Source organism: Urocitellus parryii, chromosome 9 (assembly GCF_045843805.1).
Source record: "Urocitellus parryii isolate mUroPar1 chromosome 9, mUroPar1.hap1, whole genome shotgun sequence".
Lineage (NCBI taxonomy): Eukaryota > Metazoa > Chordata > Mammalia > Rodentia > Sciuridae > Urocitellus > Urocitellus parryii.
The window spans coordinates 143,416,839-143,433,387 of NC_135539.1; the positions used below are offsets into that span (position 1 = coordinate 143,416,839).

Below are 16,549 nucleotides of genomic sequence, written 5' to 3' on the forward strand. Positions count from 1 at the left end.
GAACACACACAAGTGTTTGTAGTGTCCCATGGTGGTAACTTACCGAAGAAACTGCCAAAATAAAGTGAGGGAAGGAGATGGTGGGGAGGAGATGCTATCTTGTACATGGCCCCTGGGAACAAAGACCTCAAGGATGTGAGGGAGTGAACCTCATAGATATCTAAAGAAGAGTGTGCCAGGTGGGATGAAGAGCAAGGGCAAATGCTCAGTGGAAAGCTTGTCAAGATGTGAGATACAGCTTAAAGGTACAGGCAAGAGAATTTGTTGAAAGTTTACAAAGTGGTCCCAAAGCTTTTGGCCTAAATAACTACAAAAAGAGTTCCATTCCTCGAAGTGGGGAACAAAAGGAAGAGGAAGAGTTAAGCTGGGGAGAAGAGAGAATACACATCCAGGTGGACAAATGAAGACTAGATAACAGTCCAATGTTCACAGGAGACAGAAATCCAGTGTCACTGGTGACATTACTATAAGCCCCCAAACAGCAAGTGATGACAGAAGAGGTCTACAAATTGAACCCAGAGGACATCAATGTTTAAGGGGAGAAAGAGCACAAAGGACAGCTTGGCAGGGGACTGGAGAACTGAGCAACCAGAGTTCTACAGGGTTAAGTGAAGAAAGTGTGTCAAGGATGAAGTATGCATCATCAAATGCTGGTGGTGCACTGGAAGATATTGAGCTCTAGATTTTGCAACAAGTAACTGATGACATTGAAAAGAGCTGTTTCATTGTAATAATATGGGCCAGAACCAGAGTACAGCAGGTTCAAGAGGATGGGGAGGTATTAGAGACACAAAGCACATGGTAGAAGTCTTATTGGTAGGGAATAGAGAAGATTGTTGGTGGGGAAAGGGAGTCAAGAGAGCTTCTTATGTTTTAATTTGGGAGATAATGTGTATGTTTATGTCCTAATTTAAACTGTTTAATCATCGGGGAGGAGAAAAGCTAATGCATAAAAAGTGAGCAACTGCAGGAGAGAGGTTCTGAAGTAGACCAAGGAGGTGGACTCCAGGGGGTAAGAGGAGGCCTGCCTTTGGATAGATGCATTATAAACTTCATCAGCTATAACCAAAAGGGAGTCAGTACATATGGGTAAAGACTTGACAGTGGTATATTTAGTGGTTAGAGCATGTAGAATTTCGCTCAGTGACAGCAAACTATACAAACTACCAAATAACTTTCAGCCTCTCATATACAGATTATAAGGGTAAAATTTTTGTTTTACTGTTTCAAGTATCAATCATGCCAGAAACACTAATCACTATTATTAGAAATAATTTTATTCAATTAGTAATTAAGATTTAAAAAAATAGTTCAAGTATCATCAATGTCTCTCATTGTTAGCTCTTCCTAGTAAATTTGCTAGTAGGAAGTAGGATGCCCTAGGCACAGCTGCTTCCTTTACAGTTCCATATAGATACTATGTTTATAGTCAGCTAATAGTAATGCTTTTAGCAACATAATATAAAGCATTATTATACAGCCATAAGGTTTGTCACTTTACCTTTCAAAAGAAGACTATCATAATAAGAGAGTACTTATTTGTGAAATTCTTCTAAATATCAAAACCAAATAGAAAAAACTCACAAAGAATTCACCCAATTTCACCCCAGTTCCTAGCCCTCCCTCATGAGCGGCCAACATATTTTATGAGGATAGAAGTCTTCATTCTAGAACCACTTAGTGATATGGCAAATAAACAGCAGGTTCCAGATAGACACACTTATGCTCCCTCCTTGAAAAATCAAGATTTAATTACAATAATCTTAGGAATCATTTATTCAGTGTTTCCAGTGCTATTTAAAGGAGATTTTTTTTTTTTTTTTGAGGCTAATTGGTGGCTTTTTTCTCCCTTAGGTTAATTTTTTTTTTAAATGAGGCTAGGAAAGGAACTCACCAATTAACTAAATAAACAGTATGCTTAACAGACATAGAAATACACGTTATATCTTTTTAAAAATGTATACACAAATATACATAATATATAAATGTGTGTAATGTTTAGAAAATTTTTATTTATTTGGTTTTGGTACTAGGGATGGAACCCAGGGAACTCGACCCCTGAGTCACATCCCCAGCTCTGTTTTGTATTTTATATAGAGACAGGATCTCACTTAGTTGCTTAGCGCTTCACTTTTGCTGAGGCTGGCTTTGAACTCTTGAGCTTCCTGCCTCAGCCTCCTGAGCTGCTGGGATTATGGGCATTTGCCACCAGATTTGGCTCGACATAGTCTTTTTTTTTTTTTTTTTTTAAGCTGTAGATGGACACAATATTTTATTTCTTTATTTTCATGTGGTGCTGAGCATAAAACCCAGTGCCTCACATGGGCTAGGCAAGCGCTCTACCACTGAGCCACAACCCCAGCCCCTCTACATAGTCTTATATATGGCCTAGGCAGTGCAGGGAAGATAATGGACCCAAAAAGATAACTGGATACCTAATCATAGCATCTCTCCTAGGTATCATCAAAATAACACTAAATAGACTATACCTCTGCTAGACCAATTTAAAGATAACTAAATTCTCATAGATAGAATGGCTATTGTTGTAGGGGTTGGAGGGTCACACGCAAACATTAGAGATAAGACATGTCCCTGTTTTTGTTTGAGCATATTCTAGTAAAAGAAATGTCATAAACAAATCAGTCAAAATGAAATAATTAGAAAAATTTGTAAGTACTATTCAGAAAATAAAACAGGGTAATAGAAAGGAGTGTAAAAGTTTACAGAGAGTAAAAGGACTCTATCTAGGACGGTTACAAAAGATCTCTCTTGGGTAGTAGTTCAACTGAGACCTAAGGAAAAAGAAGTTGGCCATGTGATAAGCTATGGGGTAGACTTCCCAGATACTGAGAACAGTTACAATTTAGGTTCAGAACCAGAAAGAAGGACAGGGGCAGAAGAGAATTTGACACATCAAAGGAAATGAAAGGAGATCAATATGTTTGGAACATCTCATCTTGGACTGAGAAAGTAGAATCAGATGAAAGCCATGTAGATCCTTATAGGTCCACAACAAAGAGTTTGATAGATTTTAAACAGCAATTATATAATCTGATTAATATTTTAAAATACTCATTCTGGCTGCTCCATGGATAATAACTTATAAGGAAACAAAGTAGATGGCAAGGAGACAAGGAATGATGGTAAAAGGAAAGGAAGTAAAAATATTTTATAAAAGAACCAATAGGACTTGCTGATGAACTGGGTATGAGACATGAAGGAGAGGAGAGAATAAATAACTCATGGCCTATTAAAATAAGCATATAGGTAGCATTATAATTTAGTCATAAATGAACTAAGATGGAACTGATTTGGTGTCAGAAAAGGTAGAAGTATGAATAAAGTTTCAGCTGAACTGATTAAATTCAAGATGTCTAAACATAATCAAAAACAAGTGTTAAAAATAGCAATTACAGGGCTGGAAATATAGCTCAGTTGGTGGAGTGTTTGACTCACATGCACAAGGACCTGGGTTCAATCCCCAGCACACCACACACACACACACAAACACAAACACACACACATAAATAAATAAAATAAAATAAAAATAAAAATTACCGGGGCTGGGGTTGTGGCTCAGAGGTAGAGCGATCGCCTAGCACGTGTGAGGCACTGGGTTCGATCCTCAGCACCACGTGGAATAAAGATATTGTGTCCACCTATAACTAAATATTAAAAAAAAATAATAGCAATTGCACACAGGAGGCTGGAACTCGAGGTATAAGATTAGACTATTGATATAACTTTGACAGTCATAAACTTAGAGGCATCATTAATATCTATGAAGAATGGATAGAATCACCTAGGAATAGAGAGTATATAGAAAAAACAAGAGAGCCAGGACCAGGGGGTAGATAAGAAGTAGATAAGACACTCAGAATGATAGTTACTGAAAACGAGCCACAACCTATCAGTAAAACAGGCAAATGTAGTGTCATCAATGCCAAGAAGGAGAATGTTCCAAGAAAGAAGTGACAGACTCTGAAATGAAACTGTGTCAAACAAAATCTATGAAGATACTAATAGGGGAGTATCCTGTAAATCTGGCAAAATGGAAGTCACTTGTGGCTTTGATAAAAAAAAAAAAAGTTTCAGAGAAGGACGACTTTAAAAAAGATTTCAGTTGTTTGGTGAATAAATGTGTAAGAATATGAAGCAGTATATGTAAGCAATTTTGAAGACCATAATTATAAAAGGGGCTGAGACACAAGGCAGTAAAGTGGCTATAAGGAAATATCCAATTCTTAAGAGTGGATCTTTTAAAGAAAGGAGACAAAAACATGTTTGAGGCCAAAAGGAAGAATTCAGCAGAAAAGGAAATAATGATGTGGGAGGAACAAAGTCCTTGAGAAATTGTAAAGGGATGGGAACTGCAACAGTTAGCACTTGACAGGAAAAGAAACATTTCTTCCAAAAAGTGTTTCTGCTTCTACCACAGATAATGTGATACAGATGTTGGAAAGCTGAGAGATTAAATAGCAGGAAAATGAATGCATTTCTTTTCACTGTGAATGAAAAGTTACCAGCTGAGGGTGGGTCAAGGATGCAGGGAGCACTAAATTTGAGAGATGGGAAGGGGTAAATAGTCATTTTGTGTAGTTGGACAGCAACAGTGTTGACTTCTCAGACCCACCTTGTGGGATACCCCCTGAAATTGGTCATGACTTTCTTCACCACCATAGATTAAGTTGTACACTAAGAAAACCAAAAAATTAGGGTTCAACCACTGTGGAGTTTTGCCTGGCAATTTTTCACACCGTCCCTTTCCTTCAATATTGGAAATGCAAGCGATATGAAGGAAAGGCATAAACATTTATATAGTCTTTGCAGCAAAGCAAGTGCAGTTTTTATTTTCTGTCTCTATCCAAGGCACTAACAGGAATCCTGGCTCTATGTTGAAATTTCCACTATTATAGTCCCCCAACGGACAATTCCTCATATTCATAAAACTATCTGGACTTTGATAATCTTTTTACATGTAAAAGTGATTGTGCAAAAAAGTGAACATAATACAAAACAAAACCCATTAAGTTCTTACTGCTGAAATGTTTAACTCTGGGAAAAACCAAAAGGCTACTGTCAGAACAATTACAGTCATAACCTTTAGATATTATACTTAATATCAAATTATTTTCTTTAATAGTCTGTTTCAGAATCACTAAAATATTTTAATTATCCACAGTTAGTCAAACAAAATTCTCTCAATAATCTCTCACTTAAGAACATTTCCTTGCTCTCTGAAAAATTTATGGGCAAAGGTGCTAAGCAATATTCTAACAATGATCAACACAAAAAAATTATTTCAGCGATTCAAATGACTAGTATTTTTACTAAAAGGAGCTTAGCAATTTGAAATACAGTATTAATGTATGTTGCTTATCCATGAAAAACAAGTTTTAGAATGAAGCCCCCAAATATTTAACTCATAAATGTGATGAATAAACAATCACAATGAGTTAGGTAAGACTCATTGGCACCTGAGCATGGATCAGATAGTCTTCTTGCTAAGTTTTCCTGATAACTTGTAATTCATCAAACTCTTTACGAATATATCCAAGAATGCTATCACTTTAAAAATTTTTGTTTTTACCAATTTACCTGCTTCGGAAAACAAACTTTTAACTTCTTTTGCCCTAGTCTCAAACCCAACAAAATATTCTACTTGCCCTTTCGTTGAAATGCTGTCAATCAAAAGGTGGAAAAACTAATTTTGTAGGTCAGCTTCAGCTTTTATCATGGATAAAATGTACATACTGTTAACAGTTATGTAATTGACTTGGCTTCTATTCCCATAGAAACTGAAAATGAATTACTATAAATGGGATATACTGAAAAATAGTGCTCAATTTAAAACATCCCATATATGGTGATCTGGCATCAGTTTCTAGAGAAGCAAGAATAAAGTGACAGCTTGGCAGTAAAGCTGTTAGGAATTTTTATAGGTTTCAGCTTGGCCCGCCAGCTGTATCTCTTGCTAATACTTTTGGCTCAATATCAAGTAAAATGCTTCCTTAGGAAAACCTTAAATAAATAAATAAACATCTTATTGGTTATTATGACTACATGTATTTAGTTAAAATCTCAACTAAACCATATCCATATCTATTGAAAATTACTATCTAAATACTGTACATTTCATAGAAGAGAAAAAAAACGGTATTTAAACAATTCAGGAATGGATTTATTTTCAATAGCATCAAGTGTCAAGAAGATAAGGATTTAGTAAAATACTTATTTTTTACATAAATGTATTGGAGAAACAATTTTTTAAGCATATTGTGTTAACAAGAGACCATATCCAACAGAAAGCATTCTGAAAGTATTTCATGATTTGAAGAAAAAATAATCAAGAGTATAAAACCAACAGAACTAATAACAACAAGCTACATTTTTACTATCTCTTTAATATACATACACAACCAAATAAATCTAGAAAGATATTTTGGTCTATAATGCTTTGTAAATAATCTTTAAATCAAATGCATTAAGCTATGCCAAAACTCTACCTGTTGGTACATATTTTTTTCAAAACTGTTCTGTGTAAACTGAAGATTCCTGCTATGTGTTAAAATTTACACAAGTTAGGCACCCTTAAATTTTGTGTTTAGGTCACATATTCATACACTGTATGTCATTTTGATCATTTATTCCAGCAAGAAGTTGGTGTGATTTAGTATCTTTCAAAACAACCTGTAAAGTTTCCATTATCAGAAATCAAGAGAGGAACAACAGCCTACTTGAAGAGTAACATCCTCACCAGACTGATGATGTGTATGGTGTCCAGATGCCTCAACAGACTGCCTCTGTTCACTGTCTGGAGACGACAGCAAAGAAGTAGAATGAGGGCTTTCTGTAGAAGAGGATGTTGCATGAACCTGAGCGGACACAGCAGAAGATGTAGAAGGTTGAAGAAAGTGTTCAGCTGGAGTATCTACATCCATTGCAGTTTCACCCACTTCCAGATCAGGACTCGATGGGACCGTAGGGAGAGTCGATACATCTGACTGACTCGTTCCACCTTCCAAAAACAGGTTAGTGCAAACTCAAATATTGAATTCTTTAATAAATCAACAATTTCAAAAGATGCATTTATGAATACATACACACTGCAAAGCACACACAAATTTTATAATTTTAGAATACCAGAACAGCCACTGTGGTGTGGTTCACTTGACCAAATAGGTTTAGTAGTGAGGTTAAAAAAAAAAAAATCTATCTACAACACATTCCTGTTAAACTAATCAATCTTTTCAATGATATAAAAATTTGCTCATAGAATCTTGCATATTTCCATTCTCAAAGTACACTTAAAAAGGGCTTAACAATGAGGAATTTCAGAATCTTCTCTATTTTGTTTTTTTGAGAAAAACAAAATAAAGGGTAGATTTGATGTAACTGGAAAGGACAAACTATACAAACCTTGTGGTAATTATAGATATAAAACAATATAACTTAGATGATATAAATAAATGGATTTCATAAGCAGCTTTTGCCAGCTTTCTGATGCTTATAATTAATAAGAAAAATTACCTCTAGGTCGAGACCTTCCTCGGCCTCTATTGCTCTGTGCAACTTCGCTTGCTTCTTCAAACCATCTTGACAACATGTCAGACATTCTCTGCATCAGTGATACATTGGGACTCTGCTCTCCTATTAGAACATGAACCTTATTAGGGATTTTAGTAATCAGTCAGGCTCTTTTACTAACACAAAAACCTAGATTTGAAGGCTTTAAAGTGCAAGCAATTTAAAAAAATCAACTTACCTACATAAATTATAGGAATACTGAAATATCCATGAAAGCTCTCACTGCAATTTATAGCAATTATATGAGTGACTTTCTCTATGTATGGAAAAATCCTTTTTTTATTTGCAAGAGAACAAGCAGGGAGGGAAGAACCAAAATACCTTCTGGCTCCAGCTAATTTCCAATATCTGAAATACGCTTCCAGTGAAAAATATGGTTTGCATCTCCTTCATATTTTCCTATTCTTAGGTACCTCCACATCTCCCACCCTTATCCTAATTTATCTACAGCTTTAAGTCTAAGTAAGAGTGCCTTGCTAGAAAGGGCTCGTGAGTTCTAAGTTAAACAGACTGAAAAATGGCTTTTCCTCTTACTAGAGCATTACCATCAAACAGATATAAGTGGAATTGGGCTTTTGCATGAATTTTCCTAAAAACTAAATTTTCATCATTTTATAGGCAAATTCTGGATATTTAAAATTAGCTGAAACCAGAAAGTATTGTGTCTCTTCCTTTACTCCTTTCACCATGTTAAATAAACAAGTCTTCTTAGGGGCATTTTAAAACTGAAAGTATGATATCAAATTTAAAACATGACAACTCTATTCTACAGTCACGTCATTTAATATTTGTTCTTAAGTTTTCTATGGATTTAGACTTCTGCACTTTATATTATATAGCTTCACATTTAAATATGTATTGTAAAATAATATTAAGGATAATATACTAAATAATATACTTTTAATCATGAGTTTTAGAAGTCATTAGAGTAATATTCTGGCTAAAGACTCAATTAATATATAATACTCTCAGATTATTCTAAAATGAGCCTTCATTTTCTAGTTTTTATATTGGAAACGAAACCCAGAAGTATTTTATCACTGAGTCATATTCCCACTCTCACCATCCCCCTTCGGGAAATGGTCTTGCTAAGTTGACGGGGCTGGCCTTGATCTTGTGATCCTCTTGCCTCGGCTTCCCAAGTTGCTGGGAGTACAGTTATGGGCCACTCTGCCCTGCTCTAAAGTGTGCCATCTTAAATCTCCCAAAGTATTTTCTTGCACTTATAAAAGGCACTTGAAAGAAAGAAAGATGGGTATACTATTATGAAACTCTCATATTACAAATTTGAGAATTTCCATTCATCTTTGTATCTAACAGAAAGTAAAAATCATCTGATAATACCCAATGTTCTAAGCGCAATGGGCATTTTTATACTTTTAGTAAAAATACAAATTAGTGCAACATTTTTGGAGAGCCATTTGATAACTATCTAAATTAAATGTTCTAATGCAGTTCTTCAGCCATTCTACTTATAGAAATTTATTCTAAGATATATCTACACAAGCACACCAAGAGAGATGTGCCGGAAGTTCACTGCAGCATCCTTTATAATAGTGATAAAATTGGAACTGAGTTACAATATTATTTTTTAAAATACCATATACCCCCCAAAAAAGCTGACAACGTATAGTTACCATCTCGTTCTCGTTCACTCTCAGGCCTTGCTCTGGGCCCTGTATCTGACCAGTCACCACGAAGTCTCAAACGCTTAACTGGAGGTTGTCGTAACTAAAAATTAACAATAAAAAGATTCTATTTAAGTCTAAAAGAAAGCTCATTTGTTCTCAACTCTCCGTGTCCCTGTGCTGGGACATTTACTCTCAAACCCCAGGCCTATGCATGCTAGGGAAGTGCTTACCAATGAGCTGTACCCCCCACCCTCAATTCACAAAGCATACTTTAAGTCTAACAGATTATCGCTGTCTTCTTACCTTCTTTATTCAGTATGGAAATGAGACGCCAAATCAAAATGAAACCCTGATATAAATGACATCAGTCTTTTGCAGTACTCATGATGGTAAACATCTTTGATGCTGACAGTTTTTACTAAATGTCTTCAACCTAAAGTCTGAAGGTAACTTTGATATCATGTACGTGTGATTTCTACTCCTGCCTCCCTCACCTTCAAGCTGACAAAAGTAAGTGAACTATGTGCCTCAGTCCTGCAGGTGAGTCTAGGTAAAGCACACTCACCCAATGACAGGAGCTACTGTTTTCACTTAGTCTAGACAACTCATTCTCCAATTCCACCAGCATCTATATCAAAGATGTTTCACTCCTCAACTTTCTACTCCAACTTGCTGCCCTCAGTTTTGGATAATAACTTTTCCTTCTACTTCAGAAAAACATATGAAAGCCCTGTAGAAATATGTATCTATTTTCTTAACTTAAGTCTATAAATTTGTCCTTTATCTACAATTTCATAACTACTTCAAACTTTCCTCAAGGTAAGGATCACTTACTCTGTTTAAGCCTAATCTCTCCACTTGTGCTTTTTATTTCTCCAAATCCTCAAACTCACTTAAATAATTATCCTCTCTATTCTACATCTGTATGTCTCCTTTCACCTTGTTCTCTCAAATACACAAAAACCCCCTCAATTTTATATTTCTCCCCAGCTACAGTTCTTTTTCCTGCTTTTAGCTCTACTCTGAAGCTTCTTACGAAAAGTCTACATTCACTTCATCTACCATTCCCTCGTCAATACTGCAGTCAATGTTCCCACTGATTTCACTCTACCAAGATCACCAATGAAGGATCACTCGGTAAGTTCACAGATTTATGATAAAAGTGATAACAATATGATTAATAATTGTCAGGTCAAATGGCACCTTTAAGTGACTACCTGACACATTCATTACACCTGACACATCTGAGAACTCCTTTAACTTCTACATTTCTTAACATTTACATTGCAACACAAGTCATGTACCATAATGCTCAACATTTTATAAAGTCTACAATCTGAATGTATATTCACAAAGGTGTGCAACTATTGTCACTATCTAATTCCAGAACATGTTCATCATCCCAGAAAGAAACCTTATGCCCATTAGCATCCAGTCCACACCTGTCAATTCAACTCGGCTCCTAGAAACTGCTAATCTACTTTCTCTTTCTATTGATTTGTGTATTCTCGACACTTCATATAATTGGAATCATACAACATAAGGTCTTGTGTACTTGCCTTCTTTCACTTAGCATAATGGTTCCAAGATTTCTTTTTTTCTTTTTTTAAAAATACCCTTATTTTGTTTATTTATTTTTATGTGGTGCGGAGGATTGAACCCAGGGCCTTGCACGAGCCACAACCCTAGCCCTGAAAGGTTTCTGACACAATATTTCATTCACACCTATCAATATTTCATTCCTTTTTATAGCTGAATAATATTCCATCCTATGGGTATAACGTTTTGTTTATCCATTCATCAGCTGATAAGACAATGATATTTCCACTTAGTGGCTATTCTGAATAATGGTGCCATTATTCATGAATAATAAATAACTAATATGTATGTCACAGGATAACTCATTAATTTTTTAGGCACTACTAACCTTTTCCAAAGCAGCTACACTATTTTACCTTCACACCGGTAGAGTATAAGGGCTCCAACCTCTTCCCATCCTCACCAACTTGTTATTGTTTGTCTTTTTTTTTTCCTTTTGGTTTTAGCTATCTTGATATGTGTGAAGTGATGCCTGACTCTGGTTTTGATTTGCACTTCTTTGATAACTAGCTTTGCTGAATACCTCAGTATGTGCTCATCAGCCACTTACTTATGTATTTTCTCTAGGGGAAAAAAAAAAAAGGTCTATTTAAATTCTTTACCCATTTTCGTAAAATTCTTTATACATTCTGGATTCTACAATCTAACCAGAGTTTTAATTTAGAAACATTTTCTCTCATTCTGTACTCTCTTTATTTTTATTTTATTCTTTCAAATAACAGTCAAGGGCTGGGGATGTAGATCATTCATAGAGCACTGGTCCAGCATGTGTTGGGCCCTGATATAATCGTTAGCACAAAGAAAACAAAACAGACAAATAAATAAAATAACATTGATTCCCACCCCCTTCACGATTAAGGAGGTTTTATTTTAAAACCTTAGTGACAGCTTAATTGTAGATTTTCTGATTTCTCCTGGACACCAAACCAAGCAACAAGAATGGGGTGAAGTGGACTGCTAACATCTCCAGCAAATGAGATAAAAAAAAAAAAAAAAGTACATCCCACAAAAGCCACATCATGTGAAAGTATGGCAAAGAACAACTGAAAAATCATAAAATCTACACCGGAGACCTCAGGTTTATCTAGAACAGGGGAAGATCAGTGTGGCAACAGTCCAAAATCTCAATTATTCCCAAAAGAAGGCCTCACCCTTTGGAAGAACTATATGTAGAATATGCAAGCAAAGAAGCACCATTATAATTTATTTTTAGAAAAAAACTTTTTTTTTTTTGCATTACAAGAACAAAATCTTTTTTAAAAAAATAATTTTTGGTTGTTGATGTACCTTTATTTTATTTGTATGTGGTGCTAAGAATCGAACCCAGTGCCTCACACATGCTAGGCAAGTACTCTTCCACTGAGCTACAACCTCAGCCCTAGAACAAAATCTTTTCAAATTAAAAATAACAAGTCTGATATGGAGAAGGATATGCAAAATAACCTAGTCAAGAGTACTGAAATGGCACAACATTTATTCAGTCAGTAAACAAATACTTCTGATCACCTTTTATGTACTAGTATAGATGTTAGAAAATTTACTGTTCTAGATCTTGGAATAAGTACTATTCCAGGGCTGGGGATGGGGATGTAGCTCAAGTGGTAGCGCACTCGCCTGGCGTGCGTGCGGCCCGGGTTCGATCCTCAGCACGACATACAAACAAAGATGTTGTGTCTGCCAATAACTAAAAAATAAATATTAAAAATCTCTCTCTCTCTCTCTCTTTAAAAAAAAAAGAGTACTATTCCAGATCCAGAAAAAAAACAATGAATAAAATAGAAAAAAATTCCCATTGTCATAGAATTTACTCTCCTCTTGAGCAGATTATGACCCATAAGAAGATGGTCACAGCAAAGACCTGATAAACTCAGAGGTTTGGAAAACCCAGGTATGTGGGAAGGAGCATTTCAGGGAGAGCAAATACCAAAGCGCAAAGGCAGAAGCATGCTCAGCCTGTCTGCTGCTAAGTAGGTGGATGTGGGTAGAGCCAAGATCAATAAGAGCAGAAATGTGCACTTTTAATATAAGGTCTTAAAGGACCTCAGCTTGGCTTTGCTGGGAGATGGGGAGCCACTGGCACACTGATGAGAAAAGCAACACGACATGGCCCATGTCTCAAAGATCACGAGGCTGCTATGTAACTAAAGGACCGTACAGGTTAAAGTAGAAAGACTGGTTAGAAAGCCACACAAATGATGGAGGAAAAAGACATTCATGCCTGTCATCATGGCAGTAGTGTGGTCAGGACGGTAAGCAGTAATCCTCTGGGATATATTTTCAGAGAAAGGCTGCCAATAACAGGAGAAAAGGAGAGAATGGATTCAAAAAAGAAGTTCATCAGGCAGGGAAATGCCAAAAAGATACTGGAGGAAAAGAAGAAAGACGATAAAAAGAAAAAACGCAAAAATAAAACTGAGGGGAAAAAAATACAAAATATGAAATTTTTAAAAGGCATGAGGAAATAAAGAGGCTCCAACAAATTAAGAAATACACAAATATATGGAAACAAAGGAAAACAAATCAGAAACTATTATTCATGCTTTAAAAACTGCCTTTACTCATGTTTTCACTCAATTATTTTCTCCCTTTTTCTTCTTATACAGAACACAGTATTTATAGATACAATTTTACTATTTGAGTTTTAGAATTCAATTTCTTATGTATTTATTTATATGCATACTTCACTGGATAACAAACTCCCTGAGTAAGGGCCATGCCTATGCAGTCCTCCTTAATTCTCCAGAGTAGAATGCAGAACTTTGTGTACACTAGGCACCCAATAAACCTTTGGTGAGTTAAGAATAGTTGGTCTCAACACTGCTGTCAGGGTATAGTATAAAATTTGGAATTAACAGGAACAATCATTAATTCTGCCTATATACATCCCTTAATCATTTACTTTGTTATAATTGTTTTTTTTTTTATAATTTTACTCCAATTTTAGAATTGTTTTTCTTATTTAGCTAATTCAACAAAGACTACTGAGAAAAACATGTTGAGGAAAAGAACTTGTTCATGACTCAGCACTACTCACTCTGATGACACAAGTATCTGCAGGCCAAGGACTCTGGCAGTCGAGCCAGTCGGCCCACTTACAAATCTGTGTACTTCCAACTCTCCCGTCATCTTACAGGTGCAAAGCTGACTGTAACTTACCCACATATTGCAAGGGGAAAGTTAGAAGCAACAACAGAATGACAGGGCAGATTCTGTGTTTTCAACAAGTCCAATAAATTCATAAATGACTTTCATTAGCCATCATACATACCCTCCTTCTCTGTCAACTTTCTAACTCACACAATGCACTTTCACATTTAAAATCCTAAAACAGATTTATAAAGAAATTAGAAAAACTGAGTTTAGCTGGACACGGTGGTGCATGCCTGTAATCCCAGGGACTCAGGAGGCCAAGGCAGGAGGATTCAGAGACCAAACCCAGCCTCAGAAATTTAGTAAGGCCCTGAGCAACTCAGTGAGACCTGTCTCTAATAAAATATATAAAAGGGCTGGGATATGATTTGGTGGTTAAGCACTCCTGGGTTCAATCCCTGGTGCAAACAACAATAACACTGAGTTTAGTTTTGCATCTCATAGGAATTGCAAAATTGCTACTGTTCAGTAACCTTTAAAATATGTTCCTAATGGGCACTGTGACAATACCTAAATCACTACTGATAAAAATCAATGTTTATTTCAAAAGACATTCACCAGCCAAACTATAGGGTGAATAGTTGGGACGTTATAAAATACAAAATCCAAAGTGAAAAACAATATATGGAAAGAAATTTAACAAGGTTAAAGAAAACAATTTTATTTTTTAAAACTACGACTTCTTTTTTTTTTTAAATGGACACAATATCGTTATTTTTAATTTTTTTTTTTTATGTGGTGCTGAGGATCGAACCCAGGGCCTCATGCATGTGAGGCAAGCACTCTACCACCAAGCTACAACCCCAGCCCTTTTCATGTTTGAGACAGATTCTCACTAAGTTGTCCAGGCTGGCCTCATTCTCCCAAGTCACCAGGAAGACAGGTAAGCAACACATTTCCTGGCTTAAATATTTTATTTAAAAAAAAAAAATACTTTTCTCTAGAGTCACCTTCGCATTCATTAGCCCTGTGCTTTCAGGTATGTTTTGTGTTCTTGATCCCTAAACCCAAAGTGCCTTATGTATATATGTATGCATGTATGTTTGTGTGTATGTATTCGGCTTTTAGGCCTCAGAAATCACAGAATTAGTATTTTCTTAACTGAATAAAGAATATGGTTTTGAGCAAACCTACCTCTTCACGTCTTTCTTCTGCAGAAGGAGTTTTAAGTTCTCGTGCTGTATCATCTTTTGGGTCAAAAAGATATATGTAGTCTGAAGAGTAACTAACGAGAATCTCTTGACCATCTTCACTGTAACACAGAGATGTCACTCTGCAGGACTTATTATTAAGATGGGAAGGAATAAAACGGGCAACCATTCCAGTAGTCCCTCGACCTGCATAATTCCCTAAGAAAAGAGGGCGTTATTTAAGACATCTTAAAACTCTTAACCTGAATTATGAAATATGTGATTTACCGTAGCCATATAAATCTAAAGCTATCACATTTATTATCTAGAATAGGGTTGCTTTTCCAAGAGTTTATAACAAAAAAAGAATACCATATAAAGAAAACATCTACCAAAAAAATTCATGATTATCTGGAATTCCAAATCATACAAATGTTTTGTTTAAATATCAGTTATTTAATAAATTTGTTCATAATCATGGTTATACAAAGTCATCTTCCAAAAATTCCCCTCAAACTAAAATAACAAATTCTACAACAGGAAAATTACTTTCCTCTAGTAGTATATTAAGTAGATTATGATTCCAATTTTAACAACTTCAGTAGCCTTTAATACAATTCAATATGACAGGGAGGGACAACTGGTACTTTGTGGCCTAGAGGTCCAGGAATACTGACTTCCAAGAACCCCACAAAGCTATGTAAACATGCACAATCAAGTGCTGTCCTGCTCAAAATTGTCAGTTGTTTCCCATCTATTAAGAACAATCATTAGGGGCTGGGATTGTGGCTCAGTGGTAGAACGCTCACCTAGCATGTGGGTTTGATCCTCAGCACCACGTAAAAAAAAATTTAATAAAATAAAGGTATTGTGTCCAACTATAACCAAATAATAATAATAATGCCTACAATTTCATATTCTGTTACTACTGTTTCCCCCAAATATGCCTACCCACACTGACAGGACATAGTTCAAAACAGGAGAGCTCTCATCTGGTATTCCCATTTCATAATCTATTAATACTAGCATCATTGTGCTGACATAGTCTTGCTGTCACCTGAAGTCTGTCAACATCAAACTTCTCCTGGTGGGGTACTTCATCACCTTCCATGAGTATTTAATGGAGTCAAAAGCAAACAAACAAACCCAAATAAATCTGCCCATGATGTTAAAAAAAAAAGACACTGTTGGTTTTTGCCCAAGGACAACTTTATTTTTCACACAGTTTAAAACATGTGAATAAGTGTGTGTGTGTGTGTGTGTGTGTGTGTGTGTGTGTATTTGATACTCATGTTTATGTATGTATATGCTTAAAACTAATTCTGGCCTTCCTTTATTGAGAAAATGCTAATGGAATTTGGCTTTCAATTGTTTATTCTAGTAGTGGTCTGATATCATGCTGGATGAGGAGAAAAAGCACTGGATTAGCCAGGCGCAGTGGTGCACACCTGT

General features: G+C 35.8%; 1 protein-coding gene across 6 annotated transcripts in view; it reads right to left on the reverse strand.

Moving 5' to 3' along the window:
• Positions 1 to 16,549, reverse strand: part of Dcaf6 (DDB1 and CUL4 associated factor 6) — a 117,109-nt gene that overhangs the window by 52,785 nt on the left and 47,775 nt on the right. For all 6 annotated transcript variants that reach the window (XM_077802819.1, XM_077802821.1, XM_077802820.1 and 3 more), the window contains exons 7-10: positions 15,102 to 15,316; positions 9,225 to 9,318; positions 7,531 to 7,650; positions 6,758 to 7,018 (exon numbers count right to left, since the gene is read on the reverse strand). In XM_077802819.1, the coding sequence (XP_077658945.1) occupies positions 6,758 to 7,018; positions 7,531 to 7,650; positions 9,225 to 9,318; positions 15,102 to 15,316 (690 nt within the window). The remainder of the gene's footprint in view (positions 1 to 6,757; positions 7,019 to 7,530; positions 7,651 to 9,224; positions 9,319 to 15,101; positions 15,317 to 16,549) is intronic.